Source organism: Poecilia reticulata, linkage group LG13 (genome assembly GCF_000633615.1).
Source record: "Poecilia reticulata strain Guanapo linkage group LG13, Guppy_female_1.0+MT, whole genome shotgun sequence".
NCBI classification, from domain to species: domain Eukaryota; kingdom Metazoa; phylum Chordata; class Actinopteri; order Cyprinodontiformes; family Poeciliidae; genus Poecilia; species Poecilia reticulata.
This window is the reverse complement of record NC_024343.1, coordinates 28,751,124-28,768,633: the sequence shown is the minus strand read 5'-3', so window position 1 is coordinate 28,768,633 and position 17,510 is coordinate 28,751,124. Positions and strand designations below refer to the sequence as shown.

The 17,510-nt window shown below is 38.0% G+C and overlaps 1 protein-coding gene across 2 annotated transcripts in view; it reads left to right on the top strand.

Moving 5' to 3' along the window:
* cntn5 (contactin 5) overlaps nt 1–17,510 on the top strand; it is a 151,106-nt gene that overhangs the window by 81,366 nt on the left and 52,230 nt on the right. For both annotated transcript variants that reach the window (XM_008426420.2, XM_017308391.1), the window contains 2 exons: nt 3,249–3,452; nt 15,268–15,370. In XM_008426420.2, the coding sequence (XP_008424642.1) occupies nt 3,249–3,452; nt 15,268–15,370 (307 nt within the window). The remainder of the gene's footprint in view (nt 1–3,248; nt 3,453–15,267; nt 15,371–17,510) is intronic.

Sequence of the window (17,510 nt, the reverse complement as noted above, 5' to 3'; positions counted from 1 at the left end):
GATAGGAGGATGATGGAAATATAGATTTTCTGCCGTCCTTAGTTTTGTTGCAGCCTTGCTCCTGTAAACTATAATTGATCCAGGTATCAGTCACAGTGACATAGTGTAAAACATTCATGCTGTGCTGCATTAAGTTGACCCGTGGAGCAAAACACTCATCCAGGAACTTGCACCTTGAAGCGGTATTTTCAGAGATGCAAACAAACTCAGCAGGGCACAGTGGCAGATCGGTCTTGTTCTTTCTTTCAGCTCAAAAAGCTAAAAACTCCTCTTAATATCAGAAAATTACCCATCCTGCCCTCCAGCTGACACTACTTTGCAAAAGCTGTTACTTTATGTCTCCCAATAGCACGTGGCACAATTGTCATCACAAATAAAAATTGAGCAATGTGAGGAGATTAGTTTTAATACATTACCCCTTGAATGTTTTCACATGTTGCCTCAACACTTTTTTACTGCCAGACCAAGTCTGTAAGAAGATGGAAAAAATACTTAAAACTTTAGAAAAAGATAAAGGTTTTACTTGACATCAGGTCAGGCATCTCAAACATACAACTAGAAATTGTTTAGTTTAGAGCTTACTCATGTTAGAATGACCGTCAGCAAAATCTCATAATCTGTGGCAGAACTTGAAAATTTCACAGGCAACCAATTTGAGTGAGATTAAACAATTTTGTAAGAAAATCAATGTAGATGTGAATCATCGGTTTTATGGACTTGGAGAAGGCGTTCGACCGTGTCCGGTAGGGGGAACTCTGGTAGGATGTTCAACTGGTGTTGGAGCTGGCTCTGCATTGCTGGCAGTAAGTCGGATTTGTTTCTGGTGAGATCATTGTGCTCCACCAAGGTTTCCCTTTATCACTGATTCTGTTCAGAACATTTATGTACGGATGTTTTTGGCGCAGCAATGGCTGTTGAGGGCATTTGTTCTGGTGACCTTAGGATTACGTCTCTGCTTTTCGCAAAAGATGTGGTTCTGCTGGCTTCATCAGATGTACAGCTTTCGCTGGAGCAGCTCACAGCTGAGCCAAAAAACAGTAGAGTCCCTTCTCCGGATCGGGGAAGAGATCCTGCCCCAAGTGGAAGAGTCAAAGTATATCTGTTTTGTTCACGAATGAGGGAACAATGGAGCAGGAGATCGAGTTTAAAGATGCAACCGGCACAAATGAGTTTCCTCCGCATTGAGAGGAGCCAGTTGGGGTGGCTCAGGCATGTGGTTAGGATGCCCCCAGGGAGCCTCCCACTGGGAGGAGACCCTGAGGAAGACCCCGGACACACTAGAGGGGCCGTGTTGGGAACGCTTTGGGATTCCCCAAGAACAGCTGGTTCAAGTGGCTGGGGAGAGGGAAGTCTGGGCTTCCCTAGTCAGGCTGCTCACCCCAGGACCCGACCCGGGATGAGCGGAAGATAGTAGATGGATAAGATGTGCAAAGCTGTTAGACACATATCCCAGAAGACTGGATACCAATTGATATTTAAATTAATTATTCTTGTTTGAGGAAAATAGCTTTTATTTGGTTGGATACTCATCCATGATTAAGTTTTATGTAAATAACTCACACAAAATGTTTCTCTTCTAGAAATATTTGTTTTAACTTGTTGAAAAAAAAGAGGAATCTGCCACTCTGAGCAGTTGATATTTTATATTAATGCACATCTGTTTATAGATTTCATTTCAAGTGAGAATTACATTAACAAAATAGAGAATATTCAATCAAAAGATCTATATTTTTTGATTGGACAGAAGCGTTGAATGTGCCACTTTGATGAATGTTCTTGTGAGTCTTAGTGTGCCACAAGTGAAATTCGTATTAGACTTTAAACTGTGTTTGGGTTAAATTGGTTGTGGGAGGATTTAAAGACATTCAAATCCACTCAAATTTAAATAGGTCTCCGTTGGCAATCACTGAGCTGTGAAAAGTGTATTTCCCTTTTCTTGACTCAGTTTGGATGTTTCTCTTTGGCAAATATTGGTCCATGTTGATAGAGAGGAAACATGACACTTTAAAGACAAATTACCAGAGCTATGATCTTTGTTTTTTTTGGAAAAGATTATGTTGTAATAAAAAAAGTAGTTTCAGTAAAAGTGGTAAATGATTAGAACTCTCCTTCTTTCTGCGTTTTCTGACTTCTTCATCTTCGATTGTCGAGCTGAGTCTGGGTATGTGCAGAAGGATCAGCATATATTTGATAAGGGATTAACATAAAGTCATTTATCCCCTATAAAATTGACATTGGCACATTAATAACAGCTAAACTTTAACGGAATAGATCTAAATTGTATTAATAGAAACTGTTGATTACACAGAAAACATAGAAAGTGTATAAACTACAGAGCTTGAATACTAGGAAATCCTGATCGAACCCTTTGGAGGCGGCAGAGGATTTGAGTAGAGCTTCTCCTTCTATCTGGGCCCTAAACCTACAGACAGAGATGAAATGGTTTAGATCAAACCGCATTCATGTGTTGGAATGGCCCAGTCAAAATCCAGACCTAAATCCAAAAGAAAATATGTGGCAACGCCTGAAAATTGCTGTTTAGACCCTCTTCATTCAATCTGAGTTTGAGCGAATCCGCTAAAAATGGGGAAATAAATTGAGTTTTTGGTGGTGCAAAGCTTGTAGACATATCCCAAAGAACTTGCATCTGTAATTGCAGCGAAGTGCGATTCCACAAATCGACTGAGGACCTTTGAGAACCTTGTAAGCTTTTCTTTTCCTTTCACTTCACAAATGTACTCAATTCTGTGTGGTTCTGTCACATGAAATCTATTTTTTTTTAAAGTGCAATTTCTTTGGTTTTATTGCAACAATATGTGAAGTTCAAATGGGTCTACAAGACTCTGCATGTACTCAGGAATGATTATGTCTTATGATCCTTTGCTTGATCTCTTCCTGTTTATTTTTGCTGTAACTGCAGCTGTTTGTGAGCCTAAACAATGATGACACACACGCTTTTTGGAATCAGTCCATCACACTGAATCCCAGTTCCAGATATCACCTGAGGATTGAAATGAGCTCCAAATCAACAATGAACCCCAAATGGTCCTTTGACTGTATTCTGTAAAGAGAATCCTGGGTGTTTTTTTTTTTAAAGATACATATAATACGCCAGTAGATTTGCATTTTCACACCATTACACTTCTATGTAGCAAAGGGTTGAACTTTCTCATGCATACTGAGTAGGTCAGCCTCGGAAACGAATGTAAGACATAAATGGGCCCTCTTTTTTTTCTTTTCTTCCACAGAGATAATATACAGCTGGGTGTTTAATGAGTTCCCCTCATTTGTCGCCGAGGACAGTCGCCGCTTCATCTCCCAGGTCACAGGGAACCTGTACATCTCTAAAGTTCAGCCCTCGGATGTCGGAAGCTACATCTGTCTGGTGAAGAACGCGGTGACGAGCACCAGGGTTCTGAGCCCGCCGACTCCTCTGACACTGAAAACGGACGGTGAGGATTTTTAGCTCTTAAGTGATATGCAGACTGTTGTCGAGTCTTCTCTCTGCTCGGCTGATCAGATTGCAGCGCTGCCTTTTCTGAAATCCATCTATTGCCTTCTGCCGCTGGATTGCTTTTGCTCAGATAAAAATCTGGGATGGATTTTACATCAAGATGTTGCACTATATCATACCGTAATGTGTTTGGAGGAAGTTTTACACCGGAAGCCTCAAGGTGTTTTGAACAGGATCCGCAATTTATGGAGATAGTGAGCAGTGCTCTAACGTTAGTGTTGGGGTGTGGGGCGCTTTGCTCACAATGTGCTTTCGTGAAAATGGCCATGGGGGAAATCATTTTCCTGCATAAAATTATCTAAATCAATGGCCCTTGCCGTGGATGGGGCTTTTGTCTTTTATTTTTGCCGCGCAGGAGCCAGGCTCGCAAACTGTTTGTTGAATTCAGGTGTGAATACCACCTGGAGGCATGTCACCTATGACTTGATGCAAAACAAAACGTCCATCACATCAAACCAGGTGCCTTTTGTTGTCAAAGTTTATACAAACCAGCGTGATTACACACCCAGCGAAGCTGTGAAATACCATTTGTATTCTGAATTCTTTCCCTAATGTTGCAGCAGGATTACATTCCTCCCAGCAAGTTTGTTGCTCTTTAATTGCATAAGTGTTTGAAGTTGCCCTGTGAGACATGCATAATGCTTTGCACACAACCATGCTAAATTAGTTTGTGTCTCTTGCTAAACGAAAAGCAGAATGCAGTCAGAGGGGCACGCGGTCAGTCTTCTATCAGCTCTTCACTGTGGAGGAAAGAAAGATCTGTCTTTTTTTTATCAATGAGTGATGGGAAGGGAAAATAATTTGGCAGCATCAGTCACATACATTTGTGCAAAATGCCTATCACTTCATATGTAATGGATCTTTTTTTTTTTTACGTTTGAAAAAACATTTGATCCCTTTGCAAACAGTGTTCTGTACTACAGCTAAACACTCAAAGAAGTTGCATATAAAATTGACATTTTGCAAGCACTTGTATTTTTAATTAGATAGCAGATTAATCTGTCTTAGTCAAAAAATAATTAACTTTTAATCAATGAAAACATTAAAGCTTGCTTGCAGTTATGTTACGTAAAATCTTCTTTAGGAAGATTTTATTTTGTAAATTTTCTACCAATTGATATTTTTTCCTTGATTTTATTGCTTTTGTGTATGTAGTGGTTGCAAATTCATGTAAAAAATATATTTCTATAATGCTTCATGTTTATGTATGTTTTATAAAAAAATTCACAATGTCACTTTTTTTCTTCAGGAACTGAATAAAACAGTTAACATTACTACCACCAGCAGCATTTACTGCATAGACCTGCCTATTTCTAATTAGCAAATACTTGAGACCCCGCCGAACAAATCTTAGAGAAGCATATTTTAATAGTTCAAACACCAAATATCATGATATTCAGAAAAACCTACCGTGGAGACTGACTGTGTGATGCTAAGCTAACATCTATGGTCTTTATTATCTCCGCTTTTGGGGCTACAGCACATCAAAGCAAAAAAAAGAAAGGGAAAAAAAGAAAAGAATAGCACACCTAAATTGGTCTGCTTGAAAATGTCAGTCAGTGGCATGTCAAGTAACATTGCATGGCAACACTTTCTTACATTGTTTACAAAGTGATCTTGTCTTTCCCCCGTCACCTTTTCTCTTTTTTCTGCCAGAAATGCACAAGTTATTTGAAAGTAGTGGAGACTTCTTCTGTGCTTCTGAGGCCACCGATTCTTAAAAAAAAACACAAACATTTATGACCAAAACAATGTCAACAAAGAAGTACAAAGGTTCCAATTACAAGGTTTGAGGTCGTCTCGGTGGGTTACTCCCACAGATTCAGCGTTGAAGTCTGTGCAGGTTCTAGGAGTCCTTAATGGCAACATTATTCCACCTATGTGCCAATTGCATTTTTACCCAGAGCCTGAGCTTTTAATGTAATAATGATCTGAAGAACTCTTGCAGACCTGGCAACAAAAGGTTAAAGATGCAGAACGGCTGTCATAGGGTGAAGTTAAAGCTTTCGTTTGAATTACATAGAAACTTGTGTGTGCATATGAAACAAACAGCACAGGGGAGAGCTTCATCTTGAAACTAACAAAATAATGCATGGAAGAGTGCTCAGAAACATCACCATGATCTTGTCAGAGGCCGTTGGAAAACTATTCAAAGGAACCAAAGGAAGAATTTATGCTAATTTAACCTTCTGAATCTACTGGAGCTCAGGATGGGCACACATTATTGAATAGATTATGAATTTATGGCTGTGCTGTTTACTGTAGTAGCTCTGACACTGTAATATCTACATGTGCAAAACTCATTCAAGTTATTGAGAAGCTCAACTCAAACATGTACAGACTGAGCTCTTTTGGTGCTCGCTTTGAGAACTAGTTTCAAAACTGTCACTCATTGAGGTTCTTATTAAATACAACATAATGCAATAGAAAGACACAACTGGATCTGTTGAACGGGTCATTTTGCCCAGTTTTAAAAATCAAAATGAGTTAAGAAGATAGAAAATATCAGAGTACTTGTTACTGACTCATTTCCTCTCTGATTAAATTGATATCAGAAGAAAAGAAAGTCAATCATAACCCATGAACTTTTACACATTTTGCCTTCCAACATATTCTAATTTAGATTTGGACTTTGACTGGACTCCTGACTTTGACTGTGTGCTTAAGCCAGGAGTCTTAAACACATATTGAAAACCACTGCTTTCATCTTGACTGGCAGTAATTCTGAAAAAGACCAAATAGTGTTAATTTAATTGTATCTCTGCCAGATTTTGGTACAAAACTACAGTAACAGTTGTCTAACTGACAGGTTCTGTAAGTTTCTGCAGAGAACCATTTTATGCTCAGACTGAAGCATTGCTTCATATCTGAAAACTTTAAAGCTTTCCAGAACTTTATCCCTGACCTGTCTGGTGTGTTTCGTGGTCTTCATGAATCTGTTACGGTGTCCTCAAAGAAATCTCAGGGGCCTTCACAGACCAGCTGTATTTGTACTGAGATGAAATTAAGGCCAGTTAGACACGATTCTCTAAATAAATGACTTTTGGAAGCAGCTGGCTGCATTGGATTTTAATTACAAAGGTCAGACTAAAGGGACGTGAATAAAAAGCAGCTTGACTTTTCAGATTCTTATCTGCATTTAAAAAAAATCTTTTTCTTCCACTTCACAATGCTACTTTGGACGGCTTAATTACATAAAATCTCCCTGAAAACCTTTTGAAGTTCAAGGTTGTCTTAAAATGTGAAAAACTTCACTGTTTTTTCAAGGCACTGTAAAACAAGTAATCTGCTTCTGGGCACAGTGCAGAAAGAAAGAAACAATCATGATACATCATGTTATTGGGTTCACTGTGGATTAAAGATGAATCTAAGAATAAAATATAGTCTTATTGTGAGTCAGGCTCTGAATGAATCTCCCTCCAATATGACCTAAGAGCATTTAAACAGCTCACATTCTTTTGTTGTGTTGAAAGCACTCCTGTAGATTTTTAAAAATCTACAGGAGTGCTGCAATCCCATCAATAAAAACATGCATTTTATCTTTTTTCTTTGGAAAAATAAAAACACCTAAAATAGTCTCCAGTCTTTTCAGTGTTTAAAGTTAGAGTGGGTAACTTTTATGAAAGAAAAATGTGTTTTTTCTTTGCATTTTCGTTAAAACTGTCCTGTCAGTATGTAACATGAGACAGATAATGCGTAAAAAACATTAAGCTCCTCTCCCACCTCCCTGCTTTTCTACCGCCATCTTCAGAAATGCACAGCTCAGTCAGAAACAACCAATAAGAGCCAGGAGGAGGTTTTTAGTGCTGTCAATCAAGTTTGGGTACTCGCTGCTGTACTCTCTGCTAGGCTATAGCTAGTACCGTGAATGCGTTGGGTAGTTAGCATAGATCACTGCGAATAAACAAATTTTCTGTAATGGTACGTTACTTCTCTGCCAGTTGCACATTTGCAGCGCATATGTGAGTGTGATTGACAGCGCTAAGACCTTCCTTCTGATTGACCGACAGTGACGTGTTTCTGCAAATGGCAGTCGGATCGCAGGGAAGAATCATAGGAGCTCAATTTTTTTCACTGATTATCTGTATCATGCTGTACTGTCATAACATTATGACAATCAGTGTATAAAAATTACCTAGTGAAAATATGATACTCCTAAATAGACCCGTTTGATATCTACCATCTTCTTGTTGCTTCTGCCTGTTAGAAAATGTTGCTTTAAGTCCCTTTTTTTTTCACGACTTTGCATTCTCAAATTAACACAATCAAATCTCTGCACCTTTTACCTCTGCTGTGCTGCAGGAATGTCTGACACTTTCACTGTCTATGTCTTGTGATGCTTGGCAGTCTTATGAATTGTGAATTTGGATGTAAAATCCAGCATTGCACTGGCACACCATCCCAAATGTTGTCATGTTGTTTGCTACCCCCCTTCAGTCATTGGACTCTGACCAATTAGACTGTGCAATCTGTGCCTCAGTAAAAGTTGGTGATCATCACACGGCAGACACTTTACGCTGGATCTGTGTGTGATTCGCGTATTGTCAGCTCCAGCCCTGAGTGTCTTTATCAAAGCAAGCATCTGGGCACCATTATCCACTGCTAGAGGCCATTAATAGTGCTGCTGCAACCCGCCTCCGCCCATGGAAAGAGGACTAAAGATTAACTTTTATTATACTTCACTGCTGAAACATCTTGTATAAATATTATATTTAAATGTACTTTAAAAAATATATACAAAAATATTCTTATATCTTTTGTTTTGTTTTCCTTTGAACATCTATCTTCCACCATTCTCATGACAGTCTTTTGTTGAAATCAACACAGATTTAGAGCTGTTCTTATGTGATTCACCATGCGAAAGTGTTGGCATATGCTTTGTTTATTCTAAGATATTGCTTGCTTTTGTGTTATCTTTCTTTGAAATGGGGCATTGCATCTGTTCTTGCAGATATGTTCATCTGCTCTAAAGAGGCATTTCCTTTAAAAATTGTTCATTGCGTGTTGAATTTTTAGTGAAACAATGGACAGCAGCAACCAGAGATTATGGAAATTGATCCTGAATGATTACCGCACAGGTGCTAGAATGGACTCTGAATTAATGTTATGTTTTGCTTCCAGATAAATAGTTCGGTTATTGGTTTGGTACTACGGTTGTTGCTACAAGACAATTTCTCTCTCTTTGCCTTGCTGTAATATCAGAGAAACATAATGTCTTCAGGATGGTGTCATCTCCATACAGGCACATTTTCTGTGTTCTGTGCAATCATTCATTATTGAAGTCTCCGAGGCATCGAAAACGATGTTGAAGAGTTTTTGCGTTTTATGTCATAAATATGCAGCTATTCATAGCTAGCGCATCAATGGCAAAAGAATCTTGCCTTGTGTGTATCCTTAATGGTATTTTAAAGTTTCTTTCCTGGAAATCTATTTAGAAAGATTGATGACTTACTGAGGCACTTAGAGATGCATATTCATTTGATTCCAGCAGGACCAGCTTGTGAATTTTACATTTGGACAAAGAGTTAGCCAGTTACAAACAGACTAGGCTTTGCAGGAGATGGCAGACTCTCCAGCTTTTATTTTTCAAAAGACAATTCTAAATATGTCAAGGCATATTGCATTCCACCTGCCTGGAGCATTGAAGAGACGGTGTAAAGTTTTCTTTTTGCCCCCACACTTGTGGTATCCAACATAAAATTTGTAAAAGCTCATCTATAAAACATGTGAATTTGATGTTTTTTTCTGTAAATAGGCTTTCAAAGAAGTACACAAACTACCTGAAAATACTACATGACAAGATGGTTTGTGCGAAGAGACCTTCCCCAACCTAATTATGATTTAATATTTGCAGAGCAAACTGTTTGGAGATGTTTTTATGAATTTGTGACTCCAAAATGCCCCTATTTGTGATACAGCATATCTAAAATATCTGAAAGAAAATGAAGTTTGGGAAGCTGAAATATCTAGGTGCAATGCTATTGGTTGGTGTTTGCAAAGCAGATAATCCATTCATTTTTCTTGGCTCTGATTGGCTGTACCCCCCATGAGCAAAGATAAGGAACAGTGGAAATGTTAGCATCTGCGGTAGTGCTAAGACAGTTTCTGCTGTGTGCATTAATGCACACTGAGGTTTATTTGGCTTTTGAACTATTTAATCGAGCATTTTTAGTTTTTAGGGAGCAACTCAAGTATTTACAGATTTTAGCTATTCGCGGCTGGATGTGGTCCTGTGGTCCATAAGTTATGGATTGAGGGAGATCCATAACTTACATATACAGTTAACTGGCATCAACTGTATATATAAATTGTCGATCACCCACAATATTCCTCAAAATACATAGGTACATTCTAAGGTTTTTGCAGGAAAAAATGATGTTTGGATTTATGCTATGAAAAAAGTCTGCCCACAGGCAATCTAATATCTAATACATACACAGTGCCAGTCAGAAGTTGGTTAGCAGTCATCATGAGGCATTTAATGATCCATTTGGACAAATCTTTTTACTGGGTCAAAATACACCAAACTGTAATATTTTTAGAAAACTACCCATTTAATTAAATTGTACATGAGATTTGATCATTTTTTTATAGCTACATTTCTCATTCACAGATTTACATAAATGCAAAAACAGCACCCATATACAGTTTCAGTACATTGATACCAAACCATGAAGGGTCATTTATCCTTCTCCAGTTTAAAGAACATTCTCGGATTTGCTCAGTTTAAGTCTGTCAGCCATCAAAATGAGTCACAAGGCAAGTCGACATTTTGTCTGGTTGTACTTTAAGCTCAGTTTCACTATTTATTTGAAACATCGCTTTGGTTTTTACTGGTATCAGTATATTTACGAAAGCTATTAGTAAAGCACTAATTTGTAATAATCAAGTTTAATTTACTTTTGCTTTACTGTTTAGTAAATGGCAACATGACAGCTAAATTCCTTTCGTCTGATGTTTGTCAAAAATATATTCCTTATTGTGAGATCAGGCTGTAGCTTTTTTTTCTGTATCTAAAATGGAACTACAGTATTAAAGAAAATAGTTAATTCAGTTAAAGCAAATTTGCCAAGCTCTCCAGTTATGCAACTGATGCAGGTCTAGTTTTGAACCTTTTCAGATTGTTTTGAATGAAATACTACATAGAGCATTATTAAATCAAATTAATGACTTAAATTAGTGTAATGTAAATGCACAATGTCTTTATCTTTAGTGTTTTTCATTCTTTTCTATATTTCAAACTTCTACTTTGGGGTCATCTAACCACACAAGACACTTTTTTTCATTATTATCTTGAGGGCTCAGTCTTATTACTTTTAAATTGGTTTGAGGAAAACTATAGCATAACAGAAGAAATATAATTTTCCTATGATTAATAAATGAAACAGAAACAAAATTTATGACCATGTTGCAAGAGGCGGGCCGAGAATGTTTTAGGGCATCCACTTTAAACTTTGTTTTTTACAGTTCTATCAAGGCCAACCGCTGAGACTGAATATGATATTGAATATACTATAACCAGAGCTGGTGAAATATTGCAAACTCATTATATGTGAAGGGCTGCTTTGGAGCCATAAATGTTGGGAATGAGATTGAAATTGAAAAGTTCTTTGAGACAAATATCATAAAACTCTTTTTTCCATACATATCGAGCCACAATTCAATAACTCTGTTCCTCTGCTGAATTCATTTTATTACATAAAAAATGTCACATGCACGTAAAAATTGTAATTATGGTTTCTGAAATGCCATGTCAGTCATTTGTCTTACTGATCATATACTCCTTGGTGCATGTGAAGCAGCACTCCCTGCAGTGTCATGATATGTTTTGAAACGTATTCCTGCAGGAAGTGGCGTCGCCAGTGGTTCACATGTGTTGAGATTCACACTTTTTGGGCAACGAAAAGAGAAATGCTCGTGTAATATTCATATTGTAAACTCCCATTTAGTAAAAAATGGTAATAGTAATTAGATCCCAGATGACGGTGTTTGCCTTTGTTACTCTGCATTTGCTCAATGCCATCTGACACATCATCCCGGTAAATGGAAATAGATGGTCGGCTTAACATACAGATGAACAAACATGTGTGTCCTCTAGCTATGACTTAGAGTGAAGGTGTGAGGCATCGCGGCACTTAGCAGGACTGATAACACACTATCACTTTTGTCCTTCACAATGTGTTTGCGAATTGTGGAGTGGATTACTAATTCTGGAGGACAATGGAGCACTGTTCTGTTCCCTGTTGTCACTGGAGAATATTTGCTGGTACATCATCCTTCTTTGTCTTTTTTGGGGCTTTTTGTTAGATTTTTTTTTTTTGTCCTGACAGATTTTGGGGTTTTTCTGCCATTCCATTTTCAGCACATTCTGCAATATGTTGCCTGGCACCTGCTCTCTTTCTCAATGATTCCAACATTTTTAAATAATTAAAATTGTCACCACCTGCTGGTTTAGCAAGAAGGATTTCAGCAAAGTCAACAGCTCAATATTATCACATTCTATATTATATAGATTATTTTAGAGATATTATCCACAATGACATTTTAAACATTTAAATTTTGATGATTGTGGCTCACAGCTAATTGAAACCCAAAATGAAACTTTTTAGAAAATTGAAATATTGCATTAGATCAATTAAAGTATTAATTTTAATAACAAATACTTTTCAGTATGGTGGCCATAACCATAACTATGGCAGCTTATTTGAAAAGCCACAAAAGGAGAGTTGCTAATGTGAATGTGAAGCGTGCCATTCACAGAGAGCTGTGCGGAAAATTCTGTGGATGGAAAAACTGTTGTAGAAAAAAACTTCTTAAACAATATGGATGACTGCAACCGTCAGAGCAGGGGCGTGAAATTTATTTTCACATCAATATCATGATCAGTATTTTCCTCAAAGAACCAGTTTTAGTAGAATGTATCGATAAAACTATCCATTAGCAAACTGTGTTAAATTATTAATAAATAGTTGTCTATGTACTTCTTGAAATTAAATCGTATTTGAACGTCTTTCACATTGATGTAATTTGGTAGCATAGGGACAAAAACTGCTTAAATAAATGTAATTAATCTATGAGTTTCTATTATTGCACTGAGTAAAATAACTTCACTTTTAATTTATATTTTAATCTGACACAGCTGTAAAACTAAGATTGAAATTGACTAAATGACATTAAATTGGCACTTCTTTCTGTTGCTGGATTGAAGTTTGGTTATTTTACATAAATTGTACCTGTTTGTTTTGCCAACAGGTACATTAAGATGACATACCGTATTTTTCGCACTATAAGCCACTACTTTTTCCCCCCATGCTTTGAACCATGCGTATTGTAGCCCGGTGCGGCTTTTCTGTGGATTTTTATTCAACCACCAGGGGGCGCTTTAGCAGGAAGTGAATCATTGGAAGTCAAAATTGGAAATCAAAGAAGAAAGTGCTGATTTTCATTTAGAATAGCAGTTCTCAACGTGGGCGGTACCGCTCCCCCCAGGGGGCGTTCAGAGGACGGCAGAGGCGGACATTTTCACAAAAGGGGGGCGCTGGGATGCCTTTGGGGGGCGTTTGGTCGAAGGTAAACTTTACACCTTGAATGCACAACAATCCCAGTTTAGACTTTGAGCTACTTGGTAAAACTGTATTGTGTAACAATAAACCATGCTTGGCTGCAACTGTATCGATGGCAGCTCTCCTTCTTCTTCTATTCAGTGTTTGTTAGCTCCTGTTAGCTTCTTGGCGCAGCTCGGTTCTCCTGCTACTGGTAGCTAAAATCACGATACCCTCACTGTGTATCTCTCTGAAAAATGAACCAATTTAAATAAAGAAATCCCTCCATGGGTGATACCACGATAGAGAGCGTTCATTTTATAGCGTTAACACCGGTGCTGTAAGTGGTAAAATAATATTGTTGAAATGTTATGGGTTTGCTGAGACCACATCTAGTACTGAGAATAAATATATCTTGGACTATAACAGTAAAGAACTGATCACTTATTTATGTTTTTAATTAGAGTTGATATATTTATTTCTTCAATATTATATTTCATGTCAGTTTTAATGTCATGAGGCTGATGACTCCATGACACTTTCAATTTGACTCATTATTTTCTAATTAAGAACCAGATTTGTTCTTTGTAATTTCTGTCCAGTAAAACTATTAATCTATAAATCAATAGACAGGTCTATATAAAGATATAATCCATATTTCTGTCTCATATTTGTATGGCATTAAAAGGATCTGGAACTTTTGTTTTTCCACTGAAAGCTCTGGTTTGCACAATAAATGCCATGTGGGTGAAATTGTATGGATGATACTCTGATGTCCCATTCTCCTGAAGGCAGCACAGAGCTGCACCACCAGAAACCGACAGAAACACTGAAGAGAAGAAGAGCTATGATTAATGTAGTTACAGTTCTATCCATGTTTTAATGTTGCAGAGCTCAGTCGTTTTTCAAATAGTTAAAAGTTTAAACTGGCATGTTGTACATCTTTTATCTGCTCATTTTGTGGAATATTTAACAACTAGAAAATGGTAGAAAATAATATTTTTTCCGCTCTGACTGGCTGCTGTTAGGCCTACCAATTAAAGTTGAATGTAAATTACATTTTTCGTAGACGCCTGTGAAAATAATCTCTATTCCCATGGCTTTTTTGGTCCTTGGGAAATTATTTTTGATGATAAATACAGAAACAAGCATAAAAACATCTATTAATATAGATGATATTAATAATAAAATAATGGTCAGTGCAAAGTAGCCAAAGTAGCAAATTCTTTGGTGGGGGGGCGGTGAGGAACCTGGATAAAGGCTAGGGGGGGCGCTGGCACAAAAAAGGTTGAGAAACACTGATTTAGAACAAGCACATGCTAGCAGCACACACTACGGAGAAATGTTTTCAAACTCATATCCTCTCATATGACCGAAGAAGTTCATATGATGCAGCTTTTAAGTTGAAGGCTATCTATCTAGCACAGGGGTCACCAACTCCAGTCCTCAAGGGCTTACCATCCTGCATCTTTTAGATTCACCTCTGCTCCAAAATGTCTGGATTTCCTCACCAGCATTCATTCCTCTCTGCAATAGGCTGGAAACGAGCAGTTTATTTGATCCAGGTGTGTTTGAGCAGAGACACATCTAAAAGTTGCAGGACGGTAGCTCTCGAGGACTGGAGTTGGTGACCCCTGATCTAGCAGTACAGGAGGGAAGTGGAGCTGATGCACGTAAGCTCAGCATAAACAAATCCATGGTTCGGTGTTGGAAACGGAGGGCTGCGTCCTTAATAGCAAATTTATTAAGGACGCAGCCCTGTGGAAAATCGTGAGCGGGAGAGATATCAGCGGCTTCTAGCCCGGTGAGGCTTATATATATATATGTTTCCAGTTTTTTTTTTTTTTTTTAAACCTTGTGGGTTTGAGGTACGCTCTATTGTCCGGAAAATGCTATAATTTACTATAAACGTATAATTATGCTTATGCTTGAACATTTTGTAGCTAAAAGTTGTATTCTTACATTATTAATAAGATGTTTTCAGTAAGATTTGAGTTCCAGCTGCCTTTAAGTTTGTGTTTGTTTCCTAACTACTGCTTATATATGCTATGCTTGAAATCCCTTGTCACTGCTAAACAATGCTTGTCCATTTCTTTATGGCAAACAGTGAAGAAGGGAAGAGAATAACTGAGAATGGAAGAAAAGATGATGCCTGAAGCTGTATCTGCTGGGTTCTAATGTCTCCAATTCTTCTTTCTTAACCTTTTCTAGGTGTCATGGGTGAATACGAGCCCAAAATTGAAGTGCACTTCCCCACATCCGTACTGGCTGCCAAAGGAGTGACTGTCAGGCTGGAGTGCTTTGCTCTGGGGAAGTAAGTAAGCGCAGACAAAGTGCACAAAGATAGATAATTGTTTATTAATCACCAAGATGAGTGAACTGCAGCCTCTCATCACTAGAGCTGGGAGATCCTTTAGATAGTGCTGCCCTGTGTTCTTCTGCTCTCCTCTTTTTTTAAATTTCATTATTCCATTATCTGAGAGGGAACGGAGGCATATCTTGACTGCAGGCGATATGTTAAGTGAGTGTTGAGAAGTGCAGCATCACGGCTCTGCTGTTAGATGGCATGTTAGTGCAATAGGAGGGCGGCGGGGGGCCTGAATGGGGAATTCAGCCCCGGGGATCCGTGTGTTCTTATAATTGAGAGCCCTAATGTATCCATGTTTCCTGGTTGCTTTCGGGGTCTGTTGTAAAGAAAGCCAAGGTTTTGTGGGTTTTGGAAAAAAGAAAAAAAAAAGAAATTGATAAAAGCCATTTGTCAGAGGAGAGAAGACTCTTTATCCTTAGAGAATAACTCCACTCACACTAGGGGGGGGGGGGGGTTCCTGAGTGATTTACTATTTATTACCTTTTTATATCAAAACATTATTAAGTTGTCACTATTGTCTTAAAAAACAGTTGTGATGTATAGAATACACACGTGACGTGGTAACATTTTCAAATCAATTCCCATTACAACCACAAACATTTGATCTATAACAACTTTTTTATTGGGATAAAGGTAACACAACACGGTTACATTTTTTTCTCAGTCAATATAGAAAGCACTTTTTATACAGCCTAATGTAACAATTACGGTGCATTCACACCAGCCCTGTCAGCTTTAATCAAACTCTAATTTTGTGAATGTGCAATCGAACTCTGATGCAGATCAAGAAGCGAACTCTGGTCCACCTAAAAACATCTTAGTTCAGATGAAGTGAATTCTGGTGCGGTTCAAATGCATATATAAAAGCACTACAGCACTGGGCGTTCTGGGTAATTACAACCAGTTTAGTATTAGGGTTAGAAATGGTTCATGGTCTTTTACCAAAGACAAAAGAGAAATCCTACAAATGCTAAAATCTGATCCCACTCCATTTTGTTTACATCTTGTGAAGAAGGAAGTTGCGCTCAGTATCTTCTAAAAGCGTTTTGTGTTGTTTCTTGGTGTAGCGTCACCAGAGGTGAGGGAACGACCAGGTTTTTCACAGGGTTTGGTTCAGTTGACGCAATACAGTGTGAAAGCGAACCACACCAATAGAAACGGTGACAAATGTGGCCATTTTGATCCCCATTTAAACCAACTCCGCTATCAGGTGTGAAAACTCCTTCAGTATTTGGTTAAAAACAGACTTACAGACATCAGACTACTAGAGACGTACTAATAAAAAAGGATCAAACTTTTGTCTAGTTGTCTTTGCAAAATAGCTTAAACCTTACCAGATTATGTATAGAACTCAGCAAGTTTCAAATAATGATAATTAACTGTTAGGGTAGAAAAAATGTCATAGAATGGTGTAAATTCTAGTTCTGTTTTAAGAGCTCATGGTAAGCATCCTGCTTATCAGAGACACACACACACACGCACATATTATATGGGTCAAACACACACGCTTAAAGTATAGGGAGCCCTAATCTCTGTGTGTTTCTCAGAAAGTGTCTGCCTCACATGTCAGTAATTATCTCAAGTGATAACATAACTGTGTCAGTGGTTATCTGACAGGGGTAGAGACAGGGTTCCATATGTTCCAACCAATTGTCTTAATTGTTTTCGCACATCACTGTATTGTATGAAACTGTGGGCTTGTGTAACCAAGAAAACTATTCCAGGATCAGAAAAAATGCTTAAATAAATCAGGAACAGGGAGAAACAGTTTTGTTGTCCTCTTTCTTGCAAATATTTTTTTATCTTTGCATAACTCTGGATGTTGACTGAGCCAGTCTAATACGTGAATACATGTTGATGTAAACTACTCCAATACAGCGCTGAGTGTATGTTTGTTGTTGTTCTGCTGAGATGGAATCCCATCCCAGACTAAAGTGTTTTGCATGGTGTAATCAGGGTTTTCTGCCACATGGCACGTTTTGCATGTAGGCCAACAAAAGGATGTTTGTTTTCACGTGACCAGAGCTCCTTCTTCCACATCTTTGCTGGGTAACTTTGGCAAACATTAAACTTCCGTAAAGGTCAG